General features: G+C 41.8%; 1 protein-coding gene across 3 annotated transcripts in view; it reads right to left on the bottom strand.

Annotated features, from left to right (window-relative positions):
- Window positions 1-1735, bottom strand: part of ptpro (protein tyrosine phosphatase receptor type O) — a 257646-nt gene extending 255911 nt beyond the window's left edge. For all 3 annotated transcript variants that reach the window (XM_039769992.1, XM_039769991.1, XM_039769993.1), the window contains exon 1: window positions 1312-1735. In XM_039769992.1, coding sequence (XP_039625926.1) covers window positions 1312-1386 — 75 coding nt within the window. In that variant the 5' untranslated portion in view covers window positions 1387-1735. The remainder of the gene's footprint in view (window positions 1-1311) is intronic.
- Between the last annotated feature and the right edge of the window lie 24017 nt (window positions 1736-25752).

Genomic DNA, 25752 nt, shown 5'->3' with positions numbered 1-25752 from the left:
ATTTGATCAAATCAAATTAAGAGATAATAAACAGCTATTTTAACATAAAAAAATGTTCAAAGTGTTTTACACAATTTACAACACTTCAAAGCCAAAGGTTGACAATATTATTATGAACTACAACCCTGTACTGGATGCGGTTTTCCAAATGCAAAACTAACATTTGGCTTTGCAGCAGTGAAGAAGTAAAATCCGAAGTATTATTCTGTAAAGTCCTGAGTTATAGTAAACTTTTAATGTGGTGCCTGATACATTGATGTGTTTATCAACAGTGATTTAAAAGATTTCAAAGAGCCTCAGTCATTCATCACCAAAAATCTAGACAAAAAACACATGACTAAGAACTGGAAGATATGCCTGTCCATCACATGGCATATATGTAAACACAAAACACTTGCCTGCTCCTGGGCAAAAGTCTGTTAAAGAAACAATTATCTTTACTAAATAGGAAAAGAACAGTATGAAAGGCATAAGGCTCAACCAATGTACTGAATGGCACATTTTATACAGGATCATTTGCTGAATAGTGTGATCAGAAACTAAAAATGCAGATTTTCCTCTTTACAACATTTCTCTAATTGAATATTCGACAACATTTGAGAATTATATGCAGACAAGAAGTCACACATACTCCACAATCTTACATGATTATGTACACCAGTTAATAAACAAACAGGGCAGATATAAAGCACTACAACCTTTGATGAAATATCAACAAACATAACTTACAAACATATTTACAACCTTGATTAAAATCCTAAATTACGTAGAGGACTGCGCAAAATGGATCCAAATATTGAATGACATTCCACCAGATTTTTTTTTAAATGTAAGTGAAGGACTGAAACGAACTTAAAGTAGCTCCGAGCGTTTTTATCAAGAGGTTCACGCGTTAAATTCCCCGAACAGCAGCATCAGACACCATTTAGGAGCTTTAGATCTCGCGACATCAGCTCTCAAATGCCGTGATTTTAGTCAAGCGAGTTGGATTTGTGAATATTATTTATGGTTGAAAACCACGGCGAGAAATTCACATGCATGCAACCACATTAGGGCTCCAAATTGAAAAAGCTCTACAAACGCGTTGACTACAATTTTATTTTTCACAAACTTCAAAATAATAGGTCCTTTCTCTGTCACCCTAATAAAAACACGTCCAGCTGACCCATCCCTCGACATGTAAATTAGTCCCGACAGGAACTGGAGCTAACAAGTGCTCGCTAAAGCTAGCGGTACCCGGCTTTTGGTCAGTCTCCTCCGCAGTGCTCATAGTGGAGGAGTGTCATTGGACGCTGGTCAGATGCATCTTACCTGTATGGTTAGAAGCAGCCATTGAAAGCATAGCGTAGCGGGTATGTGCGCTCTTTTGTGCGGGTGGCTGCGCATCGCAGCTTGCAGGATTTGGACTGATCTCGGAGACAACCACGTCGCTGGTACGGCATACAATGTCGAACTGTCTGCTGCATAAGTGAGCCCATCAAAAAGAAGAAAACACCTTCATCGAGGCCAGTGAAATACACACTGGAAAAAAATGACTATTTGCCTTGATATCCAATGATTTACCCTATAACTGTAATCCAGCAGTTTCGCCTGCACAATTAAGAAACTACACTCCCCTTCATATTGCTGACAACACCTCAGTCTCTTCTTTCTCTGTCTCTTTCTCTCATACACGTTCACTCCCTTCCCCCTCCTGCACCAGAAAATCTCCACGGCTTTACAGCGGTTATTTAGCTTGGAGGATGGGAAATGTGTCTGTTGGCTACGCCCACACTTACATATGCAATATCCAAATTGCCGATGCGATTGACGCGACCTGGCTATTCAGCAAGACTAATCTGAAATATTATCATGAAATCTTAGAAAAAATACACTTTATTACGCTTTGGATTGATTGCTTAATTCAGAGGTGTGATAAAAATAGCATTTAGGTTTTGATCAGGATATTGTGGCTCGCTACAACAGGCACCTTCTTTCTATAGTCGTTTTGTTTAACGTTTTTTTCACTTACTATGCCTGGTGAACTTATGGCTTTCTAAATAAAAGCTGGCATACGTTGGGCACTCTCGGTATTTTTGTTTGACTTTTACATCAATGTCACTGCATCATGCTCCCGATGTTCAAAGTATATTTTCAGATTTTCTTGGTTTTGTATATTTCAAACAGTGCCAAATTCTTTCTTAAATAACAGACACACCAAGCATTTTTACGATTAATTTAAGCACTTGTTTTAATTTCCACATATGTGGGTTACAGTGAACGCATGTGTTCACCTTTCGATTTCAGTGAGCAAACCCACATCAACCTAAGCACGAATGAACTTCCCTTAAACCAACAGACCCACCATCCATTGTTTCAGCGGCTCTTCTATTTACGTGACGCGTTTAGGTGGAAGACTCACTTACTGTAACTGATCAGGGCACAGTATACTTTTACTAAACATCTTGACCTCCACAGAGTGGCATCCCGTCTGATGATAAGTTCCAAATATGCCGCAGATTCTGCCGAGAAGGGTTCCTGCTCCCCGCGATCGTTGACCTGGACACGCGAAATTGTGCACGACCGGACACAGGGGTACATGAATGCGTAATTTAAATTTAAATAGAATTGTCAAATTCACGGTAGTGCTGGACGTAAGCACATAAAAGGACAGGAATATGTACACTTGATTGCAGATCTGGGAGGAACTCCCATCCAGGCCCTTAGACCTAAGCCTTTGTGCAGCAATAAAGTCCGTTTTCATTTTTTTCCCTTTGTTTTCCTTTTGGAACAGTCCCCTTAAAATATTCACCGTATTCACTACATCAGCGTTTATGCATTCATATCACCTTCGCCACTGAAAGGGTGACCTGCTTTAATAATCACTAATCACTTAGAAGTTTAACAATACATCACAAACAGAACCTTTCAAACACGTTACAAAGTTGGGTTAAAGAATGTCCAGAGGGAGTTATAGGAGGTTAAGGACTGCAAAAATGCTTGTGGTACAACAATAATGTACAAAGTACATAATGACTTGATAATATGAGAAATTAGTGGAATTGTATGGTTACTGTTCGGTTGCAATTAGTGCAGAATGCTGCAGCAAGAATCTTGATTAGAAAAAGAAAATTTGTGCACATTTCACCAATTTCAGCATTATTACATCGGTTAACAGTGTCACTTAAAATCTGACTTTAAAATACTGCTAATTTACTCTATGTATATAAAAAATGATCGATATTGTGTGATATTTTCATGTAACCTTTTCATGTAATATTGTCATGCAACACTCATTTTCTTCAAAACCATATGTCATATAGTATACATATATATAACATTTATTTCATCTTATGAGAATACAATGATACTCTCATGTCAATATAACCAATGTAACTCACCTGCATCAAACAAAATACCTTATGTACATCTGCTCTGCCCCTCCTCAAACTGCCACCTTATCTTGGTGGAGGGGTTTGCGTGTCCCAATGATCCTAGGAGCTCTGTTGCCCAGGGCTTTATGCCCCATGTAGGGTCACCCAAGGCAAACTGGTCCTAGGTGAGGGATGAGACAAAGAGTGGTTCTCAACATAACCTCCTATGAAGAACAAAAAATCTGGATGGCATTTTCCCTCGGCCGGACGCAGGTCACTGGGGCCCCTCTCTGGAGCCAGGCCTGGAGGTGGGGCTCGATGGCGAGCGCCTGGTGGCCGGGCCTGCACCCATGGGACCTATGGGAGGGGCCAATGAGGTTGGGTGCAGTATGAGTTGGGTGTTTACCCCGGTGGACGAGAGGGTAGCCTCCCTCCACCTTCGGGTGGGGGGATGAGTCCTAACTATTGTTTGTGCGTATGCGCCGAACAGCAGTCTGGAGTACCCACCCTTTCTGGAGTCCCTGGAGTTGATGCTAGAGGGCATACCTTCTGGGGAATCCCTCGTTCTGCTGGGAGACTTCAATGCTCACGTGGGCAATGACAGTGAGACCTGGAAGGGCGTGATTGGGAGGAATGGCCCCCGATCTGAACCTGAGTGGTGTTTTGTTTTTGGACTTCTGTGCTTGTCACGGATTCTCCATAACGAACACCATGTTCAAGCATAGGGGTCTTCATATTTGCACTTGGCACCAGGACACCCTAGGCCTCAGTTCCATAATCGACTTTGTGGTTGTGTCATCGGACCTGCAGCCACATGTCTTGGACACTCGGGTGAAGAGAGGGGCAGAGCTGTCAACTAATCACGACCTGGTGGTAAGTAGGCTTTGATGGTGGGGGGGGGGATGCCGGTCAGGCCTGGTAGGACCCTTTTGTCCTGTGGGACTCTGGAGGCAGCTGATAGGTACCAGCAGGCCAAGCGGAATGGGGCTTCAGTGGTTGCTGAAGCAAAGACTTGGGCGTGGGAGGAGTTTGGGGAGGCCATGGAGAACGACTTTCACATGACTTTGAGGAGATTCTGGTCCACCATCTGGCGTCTCAGGAGGGGAAAGCAGTGCAGTGTCAACACTGTATGTGGTGGGGATGGTGCGCTGCTGAGTTCGATTCGGGACGTTGTGGGTCGGTGGGGGGAGTACTTCGAACACCTCCTCAATCCCACTAACATGCCTTCCAATGAGGAAGCAGAGCCTGGGGACTCGGAGGTGGGCTCCCCCATCTCTGGGACTGAGGTCACCGAGGTGGTCAAAAAACTCCTTGGTGGCAGGGCCCCGGGGGTGGATGAGATACGCCCAGAATTCCTCAAAGCTCTGGATGACACGCCTCTGCAACATCGCATGGACATTGGGGACAGTGCCTCTGGATTGGCAGACCGGGGTGGTGGTCCCCTTCTTTAAGAAGAGGGACCGGAGGGTGTGTTCCAACTACAGAGAAATCACACTCCTCAGCCTTCCAGGAAAAGTCTATTCGGGGATCCTGGAGAGGAGGGTCCGTCAGATAGTCGAACCTCAGATTCAGGAGAAACAGTGTGGTTTTCGTCCCGGTCGTGGAAAAGTGGACCAGCTCTACACCCTTAACAGGGTCCTGAAGGATGCATAACAGTTTGCCCAACCAGTCTACATGTGTTTTGTTGACTTGGAAAAGGCGTTCAACCGTGTCTCTCGGGGAATCCTGTGGGGGGTGCTCCGGGAGTATGAGGTACCGGACCCCCTGATAAGGGCTGTTTGGTCCCTGTACAACCAGTGTCAGAGCTTGGTCTGCATTGCCGGCAGTAAGTTGAACCCATTTCCAGTGAGAGTTGGACTCCGCCAGGGCTGCCCTTTGTCACCAATTCTGTTCATAACTTTTATGGGCAGAATTTCTAGGTGCAGCCAGGGCATTGAGGGGTTCCAGCTTGGTGGACTCCGGATTGGGTCACTGCTTTTTGCAGAAGATGTTGTCCTGTTTGCTTCATCAGGCTGTGATCTTCAGCTTTCTCTGGATTGGTTTGCAGCAGAATGTAAAGCAGCTGGGATGGGAATCAGCACCTCCAAATCCGAGACCATGGTCCTCAGCTGGAAAAGGGTGGTGTGCCCTCTTAGGGTTGGGAGCGAGATCCTGCCCCAAATGGAGGAGTTCAAGTATCTCGGGGTCTTGTTAATGAATGAGAGAAGAATGGAGCGTGAGATCGCCAGGCAGGTCAGTGCGGCATCTGCAGTGACGCGGGCTCAGCGTCAGTCTGTCGTGGTGAAAAAGGAGCTGAGCCGTAAGGCAAAGCTCTCAATTTACCAGTAGATCTACATTCCTACCCTCACCTACGGTCATGAGCTATATGTAGTGACTGAAAGAATGAGATCAAACAAGTGGCTGAAATGGGTTTCCTCCGCAGGGTGTCTGGGCTTTCCCTTAAAGATAGGGTGAGAAGCATAGTCATCCGGGAGGGGCTCAGAGTAGAGCCGCTGCTCCTCCGCATTGAGAGGAGTCAGATGAGGTGGCTCGGGCATCTGATCAGAATGCCTCCTGGACGCCTCCCTGGTGAGTTGTTCCAGGCACTGGAGGAGGCCCCGAGGAAGACCCAGGACATGCTGGATGCACTATGTCTCCTGGGATTCCCCCGGAAGAGCTAGAAGAAGTGGCCGGGGAGAGGGAAGTCTGATCATCTCTGCTCAAGCTGCTGCCCCCGTGACCTGATCTCGGATAAGCGGAAGAGGATGGATGGATGGATGGATGGATGGATGGACATCAGCTCTGCTAAGAACAGTAAGTAGTTCAGTTGTGAGTTAGCAGTCGACAAACAAGGCCTATGTAATGTCACATGCTTATGAATTGTAAAAGTGCATAAACATTCAATTGTTAGCGAAATCATGACTGGTGATCTTACAGAAGAAGACCTTACACAAATTAAGTTAGATACCTGTAATACTACAGAAAGTAGATTACCATCCATCTTGCGTAGATGACAATACCCAATAGTTTCAGCATTTGTTATAACTAAACAAATTCTTGGGGCCACAGTTTTGAACGTGTTGGAAAATACCTGTGGACCGATAGCAAGCGAAATGAGCTATCGAGGGGGAGGGGTTAGGCTGCCATAAGTGCTGGGTGGATATATCTCCCCTAGTGGTGTATAATCTTGTCCTTTCCTACATTTTAGAATGCCTGTCCTCCTACACTTCAAGTCATAACCTTAGATCTTCTAATGTTGGTCTGTTTATAATTCCAAGAGCCAAGCTTAAAATTAATATTGAGGCAATCTTTTGTGGTTATAAAATCTGAAAATCTTTACCAACAGAAATTCACCAGGCTAATAATTAGGAACATAAAAACACTGCTAAGAACCCATTATTTTAATTTGGCTTCTTGTAGCTATATTTTAGTTGCAATCTTAACAGAATAAAGGTATAGAATTATCATATTCTTCAGGTATTTGCAGTCTTTACTAATCTCTACTTTTCTCTGTCGTTTCTGATTCTTCTGTGCATGTGTTTTGCACCACAACCACCTGATCAAGGCATCTTAAAGCCCCATGCAATGCTGGAATGAAGACAGATGCCACAGCTGTCTATGAGACCGACTTCATTGAATCCTCTTAAATGAAGCCTAAAATTACTTAAGAACATTTATGTTAACTTGAATGCCCACTAGGGACTGGACAATCTTTTGTCCATGGAACTCCTGCAGATTTTGTTTTTTTTTTCCAGCATAACTGGATTCATAACTGGACTCATCTTTAAAGGCCTTCATCATGATATGTATATAAGGATGATACTCTTCTACTAGTTATCTATCTTTTTTATAAGACTGTATAGATTTTTTTTCTTTGTTACATATTCATTAATATTCTTGCCCAATCTTATTTGTTTTTCTTTTCTTTTAACTTTCATTATGACATCTAGGAAGGCACTTTTAACTACATTGCTTTTATGAAAATGTGCTATATAGATAAATGTTATTATTGTTAGCATTATGTGCTATAGAAGACAGGTGAACAGCCAGTGCAGGTACACAACAATCTCTCAAAATATTTAACTCAAACATTTTTATACCGCCCTATCATTTCTTTAACCTCAATCTCCACTTAGCCTTCAATATCATCTCAGTGCTGTGGGTCCCCGACATCTACTTAGTTCTTCAATCCTGTCAACCCTAAATCCTCCTGCTGCTTTCATTAATGCTTGCTCCCTCCCTACCCAAACATCTTTTCACCCATGGTGCACATTCTTAAAGATATAGATGATCCATTTTCCACAACATAATGTGTTCATCAGTGCTGACCAGATCTTAAAATATGTAGGGGTAGTAATTCACATGGGTAGTAAAAACACCCCGTGCAGTTTGCCTATCATTCATACGCTGAAGTGAACTAAATTTATTTGCAAATTATTGCCTACTCCAATTTGGAGTGTGGATCATTATTTTGACACCTCTTACTCAGTTAAACATTGCTTCAGACCTTCTAGTCTCAAAAACTATAGTTCCTTTTTAGTTATTTATTGATGTTAATAATACATTTCTTATTTTCATACCTATAAAAGGCACAAAAAGATGCCAAAAATATTCATTTTTTTTCCACCTCTAGTGGTTATTGTAAAATATATTCTAATGAGCTGGTGTGCATGAGATGGAGGAATGGTTTTAGCACTTTTGCTTTACAGCAGGGAGACCCATAACAAGTGCTGTTTAAGTGCTGTCTCAACACACCACCCTTCACGCTGCTCATGAAGTTCCTTTTATGGCCAAGCTTTTCCAGGTAGCCTCTCCCTTTCTGAATTAGAACATGTCCGTCTCAGATCTGGACCCAGGGCACTACAATATATTTAATGAAAAATGTGTCTTTTTCAGGTTAAGAAAACAGAAGTTTCAAGGTAATGTCATTACACTCACTAATCATGGCAACAGAGAATGGAAACATGTTACAGGCTAAATTACATAAGCAAGTAAAAATGTAATTGTACTCTGCACAAATGACAATAATGAACCAATGAAATTATAAAACTGTTATTAAGGAAATTCTGGGTCATGCTATATTATCTGATATAACAATCTGGCCTTTAAAATGAGTGGGCCATCTCCTGTTCTTTTTTGGCTAGTTTGTCATCCTCTTAAACTCAGTTTACACCACTAAGCTTTATTGCATCTCCATTTATATTGCTGGATAATTTTAATATTCATATTGATCCATGAATGCATTATTACAGGCAATTTGCAGCACTTGTCATAGTAGTTTGACCTGATTAATTTCCATACTCATATTCAAGGACTTTTTAAAATTTAGTGTGTGCTACAGATCAGTGGGACACAAATTTATTTTTCATTGATGCAGACATTTTAAATAACAATGCTATTTTATTTCCCTACAGGTGATATTTACTGTAAACATACTACATTTCTTTTGAAATGTTTTACCAATAAATCCAAGTAAGGTCCTGCATGATATGTGGTGTCCCTGTCTCAGACTGATTTACTCTTACAGCTGATAATAAACTACCATGCCTTACTATGTTTTACTTGGGATAACTTAGCTCACACTAAATGACATATGATTAAGTTTTCCTTCATCCTTTTATTTGTAAACTGTAAAGTTTTATTCTCAAGGATAATACAGTGCAGTGAGCTACAGCAACCAGCATGCAAGAAAGTATACATCTCTAGAAGAACACAGTTTGGAAATGGTTATGTTTAGCAATAGAAACCACACAGATTTCTTTCCTGTTATTAATAAACTTACTTAAGACCACTTGGACCACTTACTTGGTTTTCTACTCCAGAAATATGTCTAAAGCTTTGCACTTTCATGTGAATAAGATTGCTGCTATAAACAGGAAGGGGGCATAATTTGACACATGTCTACCAGCCCAGATGACAGCATTCAAGGCCACTTTCATCCGTTTACATGTATTGAAGGGGCTATCAAAGAAGATGGACAGCAGCATGGAAAAAGGGCAAAATAAATAAATCACTCAAGTATAGACATGTTCAAAAAATGAGTAGTAAACCATGATAATAATAATTTCATTTCTATCATGTAGTTAAAAATATAAAAATCACCGTCGTATGCAGGTAATGCCTTATTTGACATTCACACTGGTAACTCAATAATACATGAAACCCCAGGGTGTTAGCCATGTTCTAATTTTTGTTTCAAAATGGAATTTGTTGCCACATGCAAACAGTACAGAATATAACAATTCCGTGAGTAGCATTCTGCATTTGGTTATAGCCTTTATAGATGGAAGAAACCCCTTTACATGTTGAAATGACAAAAGCAACACATACAGTATACATTTTCTAAAATGATCTGTTTACTTGCAGATTTGTCAGAATGGGTGTGAGTCTGCCCAGCTATTACAGGTTTTCACTATACTAGCACTTTTATTTACTGGAGGAGTATGATTGCTGCTTGAAAACAGGGTTGTTATTACACCAATAATATTTTTTGTAAAAGCCCAATATCAGCGAACAAAACACTACTTGCCTCTGAAGTAGTCCTGAAAATGAAAAGAGTTTTACCCCAACACAAATTAATTAGGTTACAATGAAAGCCTCCACACAACTAACGATCCAAAATAGTATCAGCCCATCCAGCTAAAATAACAACTGGCACTATTAGATGACTTTGTTCCACTAATGTGAGTAGGAGATTGTCTACACAAACTGTGCCAAAGTGCTGATGTAAGGCCATGGAACAAGGCAAGCATACCCGAATAATAACAGTTTATGATGACAGGAAACCAACTGAACCTGAACCAACATTTAAAAAAAGTTATTTTAGTCTAATTAACATTGCAAACATAATTTTCACATTCAGCTCAAACAGGAAAATTACAATAAAAAAATTACACAACTGGCACTCATGAAGGTGACCATTTGAAATTAAATGTCCATCATCTTTAAAGTGCTGTTAAAGTCTGGATACCTTGAATTTCAAAGCCAAACCCAAAAGTCACACTAGAATGCAGTGTAATGGAATAAAGGTAAAAAGAGAGAGCCATATACAGTAGATAACTTCAAAATATAATGGGCCCACTTATTCACTCCATAAATCTGCTGTAATGCATCTGCAAGTCAAAGGCCTTCTATCCCTTACTGAAGGCTTAACAAGAAAAGTCAGTTTAAAATTGTTTTCCATAAAATTGATGAAAAAAAACCTAAGCCTCCTTTTCCTATTGATTTGGAAATTAACCATCTACTTTCAGAAACAATTCCTTTATATAAATTACAATAAATGATAATTCTTTTTCCAATTTCAGTTCCATCGATCCATTCACTTTCTGAACAAAGCTGCTATAATAAACAAGACTCTGTTCTGGTGACTTTGGATGAAGGGTCACACGTACAAATCCGCACACATACCAGTAGATAAGCACAGACTTTAGGTTCCATCTCATGTTTAGGTTTTTCAAAGGTGCTTTTAGTCAGAAGTGAATACAGAAGAACTCATAGTGTCTATGTGGACCAGATGCCTATACAACAGCTGGATGCTATTGAGACTTTCATTGATTTAAAGAGAGTTGGTAAATAATTAACCATTTTAATTTATTTCAACACTGTGCATTTCTGACACATACAATTGGCACTCTTATCTGAAAGTGGTCATCTGTGAATATAGTTTTGTAATAGCACCAAGTGTGGTGGTCTACTTTGCTATTGATGACCCATTCTTGCAAGGAAGCCATAACCTGACAGGAGTTCTTTCATAAAAGATGACCACCTCCCATTTTACCAAGAACCTATGTATTATTCCTTTAACACAAACATTTTGTGTACCATCAACTGCTAAATTAAATCCATGACTTTTCTTATATTTGCACAGTTCAGAAGTGTTTGCTGATTGTTTGCAAAATTGTTTCCTGGAGTTGCTAAGCAATGTGGTAGACAGCAGGACTTTAGGGATCTTCAGCCTTGACACTATTTCAGAAGAATTTAGTAAGAAGAAATTATACATTTTGTTTTGCTGAATTGCCTGTTTTCATTGAAATTTTTATAATGTTGTAGTGCTCAGGAGTAACATTTTTTTTCATCCATTTGGAAACCATTTCCACCAAGCCCCTCCCCACTTAGAGGTTGTGTAGAATTGCTGTGATGGAGCTAAAAACAAGAGTGGCAAATTAAATTCTTGGGAGGATGCACTTGATGACAAATTTTGATTCATCCATTTGGTAGTATACATTATTAGTAGTAGTAATAGTATTAGTATTGATAATAGCTGTGTCTGTTGTCTGGAGATACTTTGGTTTTAAAAGGTTGGATGTGGACCAAACAACTATCCATCCATCCATCGTCCTCCGCTTATCCGAGATCGGGTTGTGGGGGCAGCAGCTTGAGCAGAGATGCCCAGACTTCCCTCTCCTCGGCCACGTCTTCTAGCTCTTCCGGGGGAATCCCGAGGTGTTCCCAGGCCAGCCGGGAGACATAGTCTCTCCAGCGTGTCCTGGGTCTTCCCCAAGGCCTCCTCCCGGTTGGACGTGCCCGGAACACCTCACCAGGGAGGTGTCCAGGAGGCATCCTGATCAGATGCCTGAGCCACCTCATCTGACTCTTCTTGATGCGGATGGAGCAGCGACTCTACTCTGAGCCCCTCTCGGATGACTGAGCTTCTCACCTTATCTTTAAGGGAAAGCCCAGACACCCTGCGAAGGAAACTTATTGCAGCTGCTTATATTCGCGATCTCGTTCTTTCTGTCACTACCCATAGCTCATGTCCATAGGTGAGGGAACATAGATCGACTGGTAAATTGAGAGCTTTGCCTTACAGCTCAGCTCCTTTTTCACCACGACAGACCGATGCAGAGCCTGCATCACTGTGGATGCCGCACCAATCCGCCTGTTGATCTCACGCTCCATTCTTCCCTCACTCGTGAACAAGACCCCGAGATACTCCGGTACTCCTCTACTTGGGGCAGGATCTCGTTACCAACCTTGAGAGGGCACTCCACCCTTTTTCAGCTGAGGACCATGGTCTCAGATTTGGAGGTGCTGATTACCATCCCAGCTGCTTCACACTCAGCTGCAAACCGATCCAGAGAGAGCTGAAAATCACAGCCTGATGAAGCAAACAGGACAACATCATCTGCAAAAAGCAGTGACCCAATCCTGAGTCCACCAAACCGGACCCCCTCAATGCCCTGGCTGTGCCTAGAAATTCTGTCCATAAAAGTTATGAACAGAATCGGTGACAAAGGGCAGCCCTGGCAGAGTCCAACTCTCACTGGAAACTCTTGACTTATTTCCGGCAATACAGACCAAGCTCTGACACCGGTTCTACAGGGATCGAATAGCCCTTATCAGGGGGTCCGGTACCCCATACTCCCGGAGCACCCCCCACAGGATTCCCCGAGAGACACGGTTAAACGCCTTTTCCAAGTCAACAAAAAACATGTAGACTGGTTGGGCAAACTCTCATGCACCCTCCAGGACCCTGTTAAGGGTGCAGAGCTGGTCCACTTTTCCACGACCAGGACGAAAACCACACTGTTCCTCCTGAATCTGAGGTTCGACTATCCGATGGATCCTCCTTTCCAGGACCCCCGAATAGACGCTTCCAGGGAGGCTGAGGAGTGTGATCCCTCTGTAGTTGGAACACGCCCTCCGGTCCCCCTTCTTAAAGAAGGGGACCACCACCCCGGTCTTTCAATCCAAAGGCACTATCCCCGATCTCCATGTGATATTGCAGAAGCGTATCAACCAAGACAGTCCTACAACATCCAGAGCTTTGAGGAACTCCGGGTGTATCTCATCCACCCCCGGGGCCCTGCCATCAAGGAGTTTTTTGACCAACACAGTGACCTCAGTCCCAGAGATGGGGGAGCCCACCTCCGAGTCCCCAGGCTCTGCTTCCTCATTGGAAGGCATGTTAATGGGATTGAGGAGGTCTTCGAAGTACTCCCCCCACTGACCCACAATGTCCCGAGTCGAACTCAGCAGCGCACCATTCCCACCATATACAGTGTTGACACTGCACTGCTTCCCCCTCCTGAGACGCTGGATAGTGGACCAGAATCTCCTCAAAGTAATCTAAAAGTCATTCTCCATGGCCTCCCCAAACTCCTCCTACACTCAAGTCTTTGCCTCAGCAACCACCGAAGCTGCATTCCGCTTGGTCTGCCGGTACCTATCAGCTGCCTCCAGAGTCCCACAGGACAAAAGGGTCCTGTAGGACTCTTTCTTCAGGTTGACGGCATCCTTCACTGCCGGTGTCCACCAACGGGTTCAGGGATTGCCGCGGTGACAGGCACTGAGCACCTTACGGCCACAGCTCTGGTCAGCCGCCTCAACAATAGAGGCACGGAACATGGCCCATTCGAACTCAATATCCCTCACCTCCCTTGGGATGTGGTCGAAGTTCTACCAGAGGTGGGAGTTGAAGCTACTTCTGACAGTGGACTCTGCCAGACGTTCTCAACAGACACTCAAAATACGTTTGGGCCTACCAGGCCTGACTGGCATCCTCCCACACCATTGAAGCCAACTAACCACCAGGTCGTTATCAGTTGACAGCTCCGCCGCTCTCTTCACCCAAGTGTCCAAGACATGTGGCCGCAAGTCTGACGACACGACCACGAAGTCGATCATCGAACTGAGGCCTAGGTTGTCCTGGTGCCAAGTCCACATATGAACACCTCTATGCTTGAACATGGTGCTCGTTATGGACAATCCGTGATGAGCGCAGAAGTTCAACAACAAAACACCACTCCCAATCATGCCCTTCCAGGTCTCACTTTTATTGCCCACGTGAGCACTGAAGTCTCCCAGGAGAACGAGGGAGTTCCCAGAAGGTATGCCCTCTAGCACCCCCTCCAGGGACTCCAGAAAGGGTGGGTACTCCAGACTGCTGTTCGGCGCATACGCACAAACAACAGTTGAGACTCATCCCCCCACCTGAAGGTGGAGGGAGGCTACCCTCTCGTCCACCGAGGTAAACCCCAATGAACAGGCTATAAGTTGGGAGGCAATAAGTATGCCCACACCAGCTCGGGTATATCTAGCCGGAACCTCTCGACCTCGCGCACTAGCTCAGGCTCCATCCCCTTCAGAGAGGTGATATTCATGTCCCAAGAGCCAGCTTCTGTAGCCGAGGATCAGACCACCAAGGTCCCCACCTTCAGCCACCACTCAACTCACATTGCACCCGACCTCCTTGGCCCCTCCCATAGGTGGTGAGCCCATGGGAAGGGGGACCCACGTTGCCTCTTCGGGCTGTGCCCAGCAGAGCCCCATGGGTGCAGGCCTGGCCACCAGGCACTCGCCATCGAGCCCCACCTCCAGGCCTGGCTCCAGAGGGGGTTCCCTGGTGACCCACATCCAGGCGAAGGAAAACGGCATCCAAAATTTTTATTCTTCATAGGAGGTTTGATGAGCCGCTCTTTGTCTCATCCCTCACCTAGGACCAGTTTGCCTTGGGTGACCCTACCAGGGGCATAAAGCCCCAGACAACAGAGCTCCTAGGATCATTGGGACACGCAAACCCCTCCACCACAATAAGGTGGTTAGCTAAAATTGTCGCCAGAGGCGGCAACACAAAAAATTTGCTGCACCACCTTAGTGCAAATGTGCTTTGAAGTACCATGAATGTATGGAACTAAGATTGGCACCCTCCACGTCCTCAGGTAAAACTGAAAAAGCTAGAGGACACTCGAGTCAGATGTCACTTGTAGATGCGTTTGCTAGAGGTACAGCCTATGACAAAAAAAGCAAGTGGTGGACCGAGATAACCAACGCCTTTACAATCCATATAGCTAATGTGTCAGCGGACAGAGATTGTTAATTAATAGAAAGTGTAGATGGTTTACAAAAAATATTTACTATTTATTCCTTTTCTAAGACATGTTCAGTGCAATACAACTTTTGATAAGCACCTCTGGATATTTTACTAAGTCTAAATGCCTCTTTGGATCGTTGAAATTATGCTGTCAAAACTATAGTTTAAGTTGTTTGCAAAATTTGTTCAATAAAAAGGATTTATATTTTGACTGCAACTGTCATGCAATGTGATTCCTTCTCTTCATTAGTGCCACCCCTTTGAAAACTATCACTTCATGGGGCCAATGTTTTTTTGTACAATGCAATTCTCAGGACAGTGGCATAGGTTATTCTTAGCCAGTCTACTGCAGTAATTGCAGTGGAAAATGTGGTTAACATCCACTAATGCATGGGAAAAAAATACTGTCGAATACAGTGAAACTGGTATAATTTAGAAAAACACAGTGATATAGAATTTTGGTCATACCGCCCGGCACTAAATAAAATAAAACTGGTGGAATTGTGATCTACTGTGAATATTTTAATGTTATTTGTTTCAGTACATTTCCTGGATGAGGTCAATGTAATTTTGGTCTGATTTTTTAAATTAAATTGAAATTATTCTGCTTTGTTCTACTTGCAGTGCTATTTGTGTATTAATGTATGGTTTAACTATTTCTACTATGGCATTACAACTTTAAACTCATTTGAGTGCTACAAGACTGTAATCATTACAGAGCGCTATAAAAAAATTGAATTCTCCTAGTTCTAATTTTCCACAGTTTCCTATTTTTCCATTTCTCTTTGTCTCTCAATTTTTCTATCAATTGCCATGCTATGGTCTTAGTTTACAGCATGTCTTGCTATCTGTAAGTAGATTTCTACAATTAGGCTTACTGACATATGTTAGCCCAATTTTCCTCATGTTCTACTTGAGTTGTTTATGCTTTTTCAGGCATGTTGGATACATATAGATAATAGAAAAAAGTCATCAGTTCATTTAAAAATAATTGTCTCAAAATCAATTTATATTGTACATTGTTCCATCAATTTAGTAATTTGTAAATAACATATCTTTATCATCAAAATTCTTTTTAATATTTTGAAATAAAAAGCATAACAACATCCAACTGAGCTGTCTGAACTTTTAAAAGGAGGAATAGAGATGTGTGAAGAATAGTCCAAATGTGACCAGTAATACTTGATGATTAGTGCACTGGAGAAGAGCAACATGTTACTTGTTTGTTGGTCACACTAGCAAGCAAGAATTTTAACTGTACCCTCTATACCTGACAATATCGAGTCAAAGGTCAATCATCTTTGTCAGAGGACAAGTTATGCTATTAAAGTTCCTTATTGATATTTATCACATATTGATATATTGATAGTCAGTGCCCTCATTCAAACATTTCAGGCCTTTCAATATAGCTGATTGTTCTAAAAACATCATCACAATGTTTTGTTAACTGGATAACACTAGTATTATTTAGTTATTTAATTTTCTTTCCAAATCTTTTATGGAAATTCTGGTTTATTATAGAAATCCATTTAATTAAATTTATTCTAAAGCACATTTATTTGGAAAACCCAGCACACTATATCAGAATTACAACTACTCTGTAGTTAGAAAATAATACAAAATTACATGTATTTAAAACACAAAAAATGCAGAAGCTCCAACAAAAAAAAACACTATATAATACAGTATATACCAAAAAATGTCTGTCTGGGTGAAGATTTTATGGTGGCTCCTGCAAAATGGGTACTGTAGTACAGGGATTCTAGTGACCCCCAAATTTTCCATTGCCAGCATTGAGATTAGGACTAGTTGAAAGTGACAGGATGCAATGGAGCTGCCTGAATCTTGAATACTGCACAAGGAGGCAGTGGAAGCTGTTTTCATTGGGAGAACTGGTCTTGGCAGTGGCATTGCAGTTTGGCATAGGCAGGTCAACAGCAAAGATCAGTGCAGGCTGGTATAGGAAGAGGTATGGGTAGTACCCAATGGCGGCTCATGCAAGCATGGTGGTCTCCATGAGAAAGCAAAGAGCATGGTTAAGAAGGGAGCCAACAGAGGAGTATAAGGTCACTTGGTTCAAGCCCTGTGAAGCAATGCTGTTATGTTGCCAAAATAAAACAGGACAATGGTCAGTATGCATGGAACAATTTTTTACTTTACCCAGTATATCTCAATTTCCAGAAAGTGGGTGCTTCATCAACGCATGCAAAGACAGCATGAAACACGGCACTGTCGCAAGGCTGTGCGTATATAACAAATGCCACAGCAGATCACATTCCTGATACAAGCTGTCTATAATGTTCTGCCCATTCAGCCTCTATACGCAGAGCAGTGCAGAAGTTCCAGCATGCCTGCTGTGCCAAGGTAAACAAATGCTGCAGCATATCCACTGCCCCAGGACAATATGAGGAGGACAGTATTAATGCCGCCATGGTGAGGTTCTCAAGGAGTTACCCAGAGCCATCTGCAGTGCAACAAGTAACATCAAATGCTTCCAGCTGATTTGATCAGATTTGTTGAGAAGAAGAGCCAGCCCAGTCCCAGAAGTGGGAAGCATTTGACATTCTGGCTATGGCTATGGATGAGGAGGAGTGAGCGATGGAGTGTTGATTGCTACTGAGACACTGGCCAGGGCCAGATCAACCTTGGATTGGTTGTTTGGGTGAAAATATCTAATTTTAAAAGATCCAAAATACCCGATGACCCCAGGTTACATCAATGATAATGTGTCCCAGTGCATCAGAAGCTGTATAGTTTAACAAACTGGGTCATCAACATTTTTTATTTTATTGGGCACTGGCAGGGATAATTTTATAGTGAGTAATATCAAAAGCTGCGTTTAATTTTAAAAATGTAATAAGAATGAAATTTCCTGCATCAGGGAAAAATAAAACATCATTTACAATACAAGATTAAACTACATATGTGCTGCATCATTAACAGAGCAAAATACAGGCTGAAATCATTTTTCAATGCAATATATATATATATATATATATATATATATATATATATATATATATATATACTGTATATATATATCTTGACATAGTAAATTCGTCACTAGATACTGGGGTCTTCCCAGACTGTCTTAAGACTGCTGTAGTTAAACCCCTACTTAAGAAACATAATCTTGACCCTCAGCTCTTGAAAATTTTAGACCCATCTCTAACCTGCCTTTCTTAAGTAAAGTTCTGGAGAAGGCAGTCATTATGCAGTTAAATGACCACCTAAATAAACATGCTATTCTTGATAAATTTCAGTCGGGTTTTAGAACAAATCACAGCACAGAAACTGCACTCGTTAAAGTAGTAAATGACTTGCGGGTAAATGCAGACAGAGGCCATTTATCTGTTCTCATCCTCTTAGATCTGAGTGCTGCATTTGACACCATTGATCACAACATTCTTAGAAATCGCCTTAGTCAATGGGTGGGCCTCTCTGGCAGTGTCTTAAATTGGTTTGAATCCTACCTGACAGGGAGAAAATATTTTGTTAGTTGTGGGAATTACAACTCAAGACACATGATATCCGATATGGTGTTCCACAAGGCTCTATCCTGGGTCCGCTGTTATTCTCAATCTACATGCTTCCGTTAGGTCAGATTATCTCAGAGCACAATGTGAGCTACCACAGCTATGCTGATGACACACAGCTGTACTTATCAATAGCACCTGATGACCCTGATTCTATTGATTCACTAACAGAATGTCTGACTAGTATCTCAGAATGGATGAATAGTAATTTTCTCAAGTTAAATAAAGAGAAAACTGAAATCTTAGTGATCAGCAATAATGGATACAATGAGGCTATTAGAAATAAACTGGATACATTAGGATTAAAAGTCAAGACGGAGGTAAAAAGCTTAGGGGTGATTGTTGACTGTAATCTGAATTTTAAATCACATATTAATCAGATCATTAGGACAGCATTTTTCACTTAAGAAACATAAGTAAAGTTAGACCGCTTATATCACTGAAAGATGCTGAGAAATTAGTTCACGCTTTTTCAGTCGACTAGATTACTGTAATGCACTCCTCTCAGGACTACCCAAAAAAGATATAAATCGTTTGCAACTAGTGCAGAATGCAGCTGCTAGAATCCTAACTAGGAAAAGAAAATCCGAACACATTTCTCCAGTTTTAATGTCACTACACTGGTTACCTGTGTCATTCAGAATTGACTTTAAAATTCTGCTTATGGTTTATAAAGCCTTAAATAATCTCGCCCCATCTTATATATCGGAATGTCTGACACCTTATATTCCAAATCGTAACCTCAGATCCTCAAATGAGTGTCTCCTTAGAATTCCAAGAACAAAACTTAAAAGAAGTGGTGAGGCGGCCTTCTGCTGCTATGCACCTAAAATCTGGAATAGCCTGCCAATAGGAATTCGCCAGGCTGATACAGTAGAGCACTTTAAAACACTGCTGAAAACACATTACTTTAACATGGCCTTTTATAACTTCATTTTAATCTTAATTTAACTTAATCCTGATACTCTATATGTTCAATTTCCTCAAAATAACTATTCATGGTGGCTCTAAAATCGGTACTGACCCCTACTCTCTTTTCTGTTTCTTTTTCTGCGCCACCACCACCTACTCAAAGCTTCATGATGCTCCAACAATGATGGACGGATTAAAAGGCAGAAGCCTACGTGACCATCATCATCATCAAGCCCTTCCGTGAGAATCCTAAATCCAAAGAGGACTGTTTCATTTATGTTAGGTAGAATGCCCAGAGGGGACTGGGCGGTCTCATGGTCTGGAATCCCTACAGATTTTATTTTTTCTCCAGCCGTCTGGAGTTTTTTTTGTTTTTTCTGTCCCCCCTGGCAATTGAACCTTACTCTTATTCGATGTTAATTAATGTTGATTTATTTTGTTTTATAATTGTGTCTTTTATTTTTCTATTCTTTAATATGTAAAGCACTTTGAGCTACTGTTTGTATGAAAATGTGCTATATAAATAAATGTTGTTGTTGTTGTTGTATATATATATATATATATATATATATATATATATATATATATATACACAGTATATATATATATATATATATATAGAAAGAGACAACTTGGGACGTTTTTCTCACCATCCACAGCAAGGCCCATCTTAACCACAGGTGGGTGTTGTATCTTTCTGCAGTTTCTAAAGGACCAGTACAACCCTAGTATGACAGGATAAGGGGGATCTCAAATCACTGCCATGGTAAGCATACAGGTATTCCCTTGAAAGGTGACCACACAAGAGGCAAACTTATACCAACAGGTTTCCCCATGTATTGAAGAACATATCAGCAAGCAATAATTGAAATGTTACTCCTGGAATCAATGACAGTAGTCACTTTATAACCATTTACCACCACCACACCCATATAGGGAAGTGAGAGCAGGTTAGCTAATACTTAGTACATTCCTCCCTGGGTCCAGCTACAGTGCATCAGCTCACCCAGACAGGGGCAGTTGGGAATGCTGAGCTCTGTCTTACCACACCCCAAACAACACAGGAGTGATGGAAATGTGTCCTTGGGCTCTGTGTCTCACTAGTTGGGCTCAGCTCTTTGTTCACAATCCATTCTGGGCTTGTAACAATCTTCCAATCCAAATAATTTATATATATTAAAAACAGCAGCGGCCCTAGTTCTGACCACTGTGGAACACCACTCTTAACGTCAGACAATTCTGATAGGGTTCCTTGCAACATAACCCTCTGCTTTCTGTGGCTAAGCCAATTTTGCATCCATCCACAAACAACACCCTGAATTCCCACTTCTTTTAGTCTGATGCACAACCTCTCATGTGGCACGTTATCAAATTCTTTCTGAAAGTCAACATAACTAATATCATATGCTCCACTTTGATCATATTCTTTTGTTGCTTCCTTATAGAATTTCAGCATGTTGGCAAATCATGACCTCCATTTTCTAAAACCAATGAATGCTGCTCAGTAAAACTATGTGTTGCTAAGTCTTATCCTTAATAATGCCACCCACTAATTTACCTGTGATACACGTTAAGTTTACTGACCTATAGTTGCTTAAATCTACAAAGACACTCTTTTCATAAAACAGGATAATATTTGCCATTTTACAGTCCTAAGGAATTTCTCCAGTGTGCAGTGACTTCCTAAAAGTATGCATCAAGGGTTTATATATGTACTCACTAACCTACTTAAGAACTCAAGTGCAAAGATTATCTGGTCATGGTGATTTGTTTGATTTCAGCCTATTTAATTTTAGTACTTCTCCCTCTACAATGTCCAAATCATTCAGTACCTCCTTAGTAGTCATTATTACTGCTTGGAGGTATTCACTTCCTCACCTGTGAAGAGCAAATTTAGAGCATCTGTTATTTCACTGTCTGTATTTTTCAATTCCCCTTTAATATTCCTGATGTAATTCAACTCCTCCATGACTGTTCTTTTCCTATTAAAGTACTGAAAGAATCTCTCTGGGTTGCCTTTCTCTTTAACTGATCTATTAATCCCTACCTGCCTTTTAGCCTCCCTAATATCCTTTGTGGAATATTCAGACCTGGACACAAACAGGCAAACACAGAATGTCCCAAAATACACGTTTTATTCTTTTCTGCACCTGCACAACACAACAACAGTGCAACACGACTCACGGCTGCCCTCTCGTGGCCCAGGGAAGGTATTGCTCCTCTCCCGGTCCCTTCAGGCATACCAGCTGGGTAGGACCCCCAGCCATCTGCCACACTGCCCCTCCTTAAGCTGAAGCCCTTAGGGTGAAGCAGCCCATCCCGCGAGGACAGGTTTTCCTCCATGGCAGGGCACCGATATTTTTACGTCCACAGTCCAGTCCTGCAATAGACAAAGCAGAAAAGGGTGCAGAGACATTGTCACAACACCAACTCCAGGCGCCTCTGTCACACCGTACGTACAATGCCTCCACAGATGTCCAGTACTATGGCACTCATAACTCTGGCAAACACCCCTTCTCTCCCGTGCCCTTGGTATATGAAAACAGGATGGGTACGCCTGTACCCTCAGTACCCCAGCCAAGTTTGGGGGGTCTCTCTGCTCCTGCAGAGAGAGGATCCTGAAGGAATGTGAGCATACAGGCTCACATTTCCCCTTGTCAGGCAACCCGCTCTTTTTTTTCCGGGTCCTCCTTTTTTTCTGGGAAGCCCTGACAGTTTGGATCTCCTTATGGGAAACACGGAGACCCCTTGCCACCTGCGTCCCTGTAGAGCTATGAGAGGCTGCAGTCAGATCCTGAAGCAGGGCGCTGTGACAACCGGCCCACAACAGCTGGTGTCTTGCACACGCCTCTGTTCTTTCTGCCCCCACTGTGCGATCAGCTCTCACCACAGCGTTCACTGTAAGAGGTGTGGCTACTTGATGACCGTAACTTTGCTCAACTCTCCAGATTAATTTACGGTACCAGTAATACTTACCTATCAGTACCTATCTCCTAGGTCTCCTCTTCAGAAGGCTGCTGCTCTCTTCTGGCCGCACCTTCCAGCATGCCGACCCTTTTAACAACGGGCTTTTTGGAAATGGCCGTTGTCTTCTGGCTACGCCATGGCCATTTTCTTTCTCATTATGGAGAATTGTGATCATGCAGACCGGGTGCAGTGGTTGCAGCACATGTGCGTGTCACTCTGTCCACAAAATTATTTTTTTCGACGAGTCCCCGCCTTGTATCAAGCAGAAAGTCCTATTTGGGATGCCATTGTGGAATATTCGGACCTGGACACAAACAGGCAGACATAGAATGTCCCAAAATACACACGTTTTATTCTTCACAGCACCTGCACGACACAAAAAAAGTGCACCAACCACCAATAATACAGTCTCTTTGGACTTCTTCTCTCTGCTGCCTCCAACTCCTCAGTTGCAAGCTCCTTCCTCTTCCATCCGACTCCAGCTCCCCGAACGGGGTGAGGTGGCCTCTTTTATATATCACCTGGATGTACTCCGGGTGTACCTGAACTCTTCTTCCGGCAGCACTTCCTGGTGTGGCAGAAGTGCTGCCTTCCAGGGCTCCATAATTGTCTGAGCGCCCCCTGGCTGCTGCCCTCTAGTGGCCTGGGGAAAATACTGCTCCTCTCCCATCCCTTCAGGCATCCCGGCTGGGCAGGACCCCCAGCCATCTGCCACACCTTAATGCTTGCCCTCATGTTCTCATACAACCTACAATTCACATTGGTGTTAATAGTCTTATATGCCTTGTAAGAGCCATTTGCTAGTTATTTAAGTTATATTAAATGTTTGCCTATACATTAGTGCATAGTCTATGGGAAATTCTTATAATCCTCACATGCTGAATTGAATTGGTATATTCTAACTCTGGGGTCTCCAACTCCAGCCCTGGAGAGCTGCTGTGGCTGCAAGTTTTCATTCTAGCTCTTTTCTTTATTAGTGACCAGTTTTTGCTGCTGATTAACATTTCCCTTTATTTTAATTGACTTTTCTTTAGACTCTGACCGCTAAACTGATTTAGGAGTTAAGGAGCCTTATGTTAAATGCTACCAGACGGCACCTGTTTAAGTTTATTGAGAAATTTGTGAGAATTAAAAGGGATTACCTGGCTGGTGCCCCAAATATTTGTAATTTGTTCTGGCTTTGTTTGAACCTGTGTTCAGCCAGCTCACACAATTTAGCATGTCCTGTACCAAAATACATAAACTGGCATTGGTCCGTGGGGAATTTAAGACAGAAAAGGCATAACTAAATAAAATTTTAAGGAAAGATAGACAATAAGTGAGAAATGAAAATTCTAAAGAACCACTGCAGAAGGACAAAACCACAACATACAGTATATGTGCCAGTCACACCAAGGTTCAGAGATATCAGAAAGAATTAGGAGAATGGGAATGATGGGAATTGATGTACAAGGCAAAATCAAAATATGAAATACAAGAATGACCACAACACACACCTGAAGCCAATTCTGGGCCTTCCTATGGCAGTTGTTGTGTTCTTGACTATCTGTGGGAGGGCTTGGCCACTTTGCTACAACTCTAAACTTTCACTGCTTCACTTTGATTTTCTTTTTCTTTTAGCAATTATGTCTGAATAGTAGTTGATAGAAAAGGCAAAATCAAAAGTGGAAAAATAATCACAACTGGAGAAGACAAGAATACCTCCACAATGCAAAACCTGAGACAGAAATCAAAGTCAAAATTAGGAGCATAATGTGAAAACAAGAGAATAAAAAACAATCAAAATATTTAAAGGCTTAAAGAGTGGTATTATTTTTTTCAATCCACCAATTGTTAATGTATTATTAAACAAACTCAAGCAATCACTGGAAGGAGGATGCCTCCTAGAACTACCAAGGCCCTCTTCTTAGAACCACACTACTGTTGCCAGGGTTCTTGCAGCCCCTCCACATTTAAAGAACCTTGGAATCTCTAGTTTGTGTGTCCCTCATAACTTATTGCATGGAACCAGATATTGTGCATAAAGCACTGTGCCGTCTCACACCCTTCTACAATGTTTAATAAGTTTGAAATATGTCACGTGTGACATTTCTCATGACTTTATAAAAAGATTAATATGAATAATGATTAAAAACACAGTGCAGTACAAAAGGGCATTTAGTTATTGTAGTTGATTTAGTAATAGAGCAAGGCGTCGGAGAGAGGTGACGTGTTGCGTGCTGCTCCTCGCAGACTTTTCTACAATCAGTAACCTTGTGTCACCTCCACTGCTACCTGCACATATACTTCTGCCACTGTCTCTGTTTATTCCTAGGATTCTGGTTTTATTTATTTACTTATTTATATTCAATTATTTATTGTGCGTGGGTTTTTTTTTTGTCTATGTTCACTGTCTGCAGGGGCACATGCAAGCAAGCATTTCATTGTACATGGTACTTGTAGTTGTACACATGACAATAAAGAATTGAAAATGAAATTAATAAAAAAAATAGGCAATTATTACAGGAGATAATAGATTATCTAAATAGTTGCATACTTTTTGTTTCTTCCAGAATAATATATTATAATTGTAAAAAAGTAATTTGGGGTTCAGATGTACAGCTGGTTTTCAAGTAGTTGAATTGTTGTCATAAATGTTAGTTACAAAAGGAAGGTAGACCTCCTCCTAAAGCTTCCTTTAAATATATTATGTGCATGGTGGCACAGAGAAACGGGAAAGTTTGGAACTAGGTGTTGGCGACCTTGGGATGTTGGCAGTTATTTTGGTCCAATGCAATCTCATTTAGAACGCCTTACCATTAGTTATAATGGAGCAGTGGAGTGGTGTGCAACGAGTGTTCGCTGTGAAAGCCTTTTATAAGAAAGGTGATAGTGTGACTGCAGCGCAAAGGGAATTTCGGCATCATTACCAGTTAGGACATCATGATCGTGTCCTTTCTGCTCATGCGATTAAAAAATGGGTGCGTAATTTAGAATACACAGGTTCAGCCTTAAAAAAAAGTTCCCAAATGATAGCTATTCAACAATTGTTTGGAAGGCGCATCATTTCACGCAACAGTGACATTCCATGACCTCCGAGATCCCCAGATCTCATTGCTTGCGATTTTTTCCTGTGGAAAATCTTAAAAGCCAAATGTAATGCACGTGTCCTACAATCACTGCTGATCTAAAAGGGAAGACTGAAGAGGAAATC

This window comes from Polypterus senegalus, chromosome 11, assembly GCF_016835505.1.
Source record: "Polypterus senegalus isolate Bchr_013 chromosome 11, ASM1683550v1, whole genome shotgun sequence".
Lineage (NCBI taxonomy): Eukaryota > Metazoa > Chordata > Cladistia > Polypteriformes > Polypteridae > Polypterus > Polypterus senegalus.
This window is presented reverse-complemented; position numbering and strand designations above follow the sequence as displayed.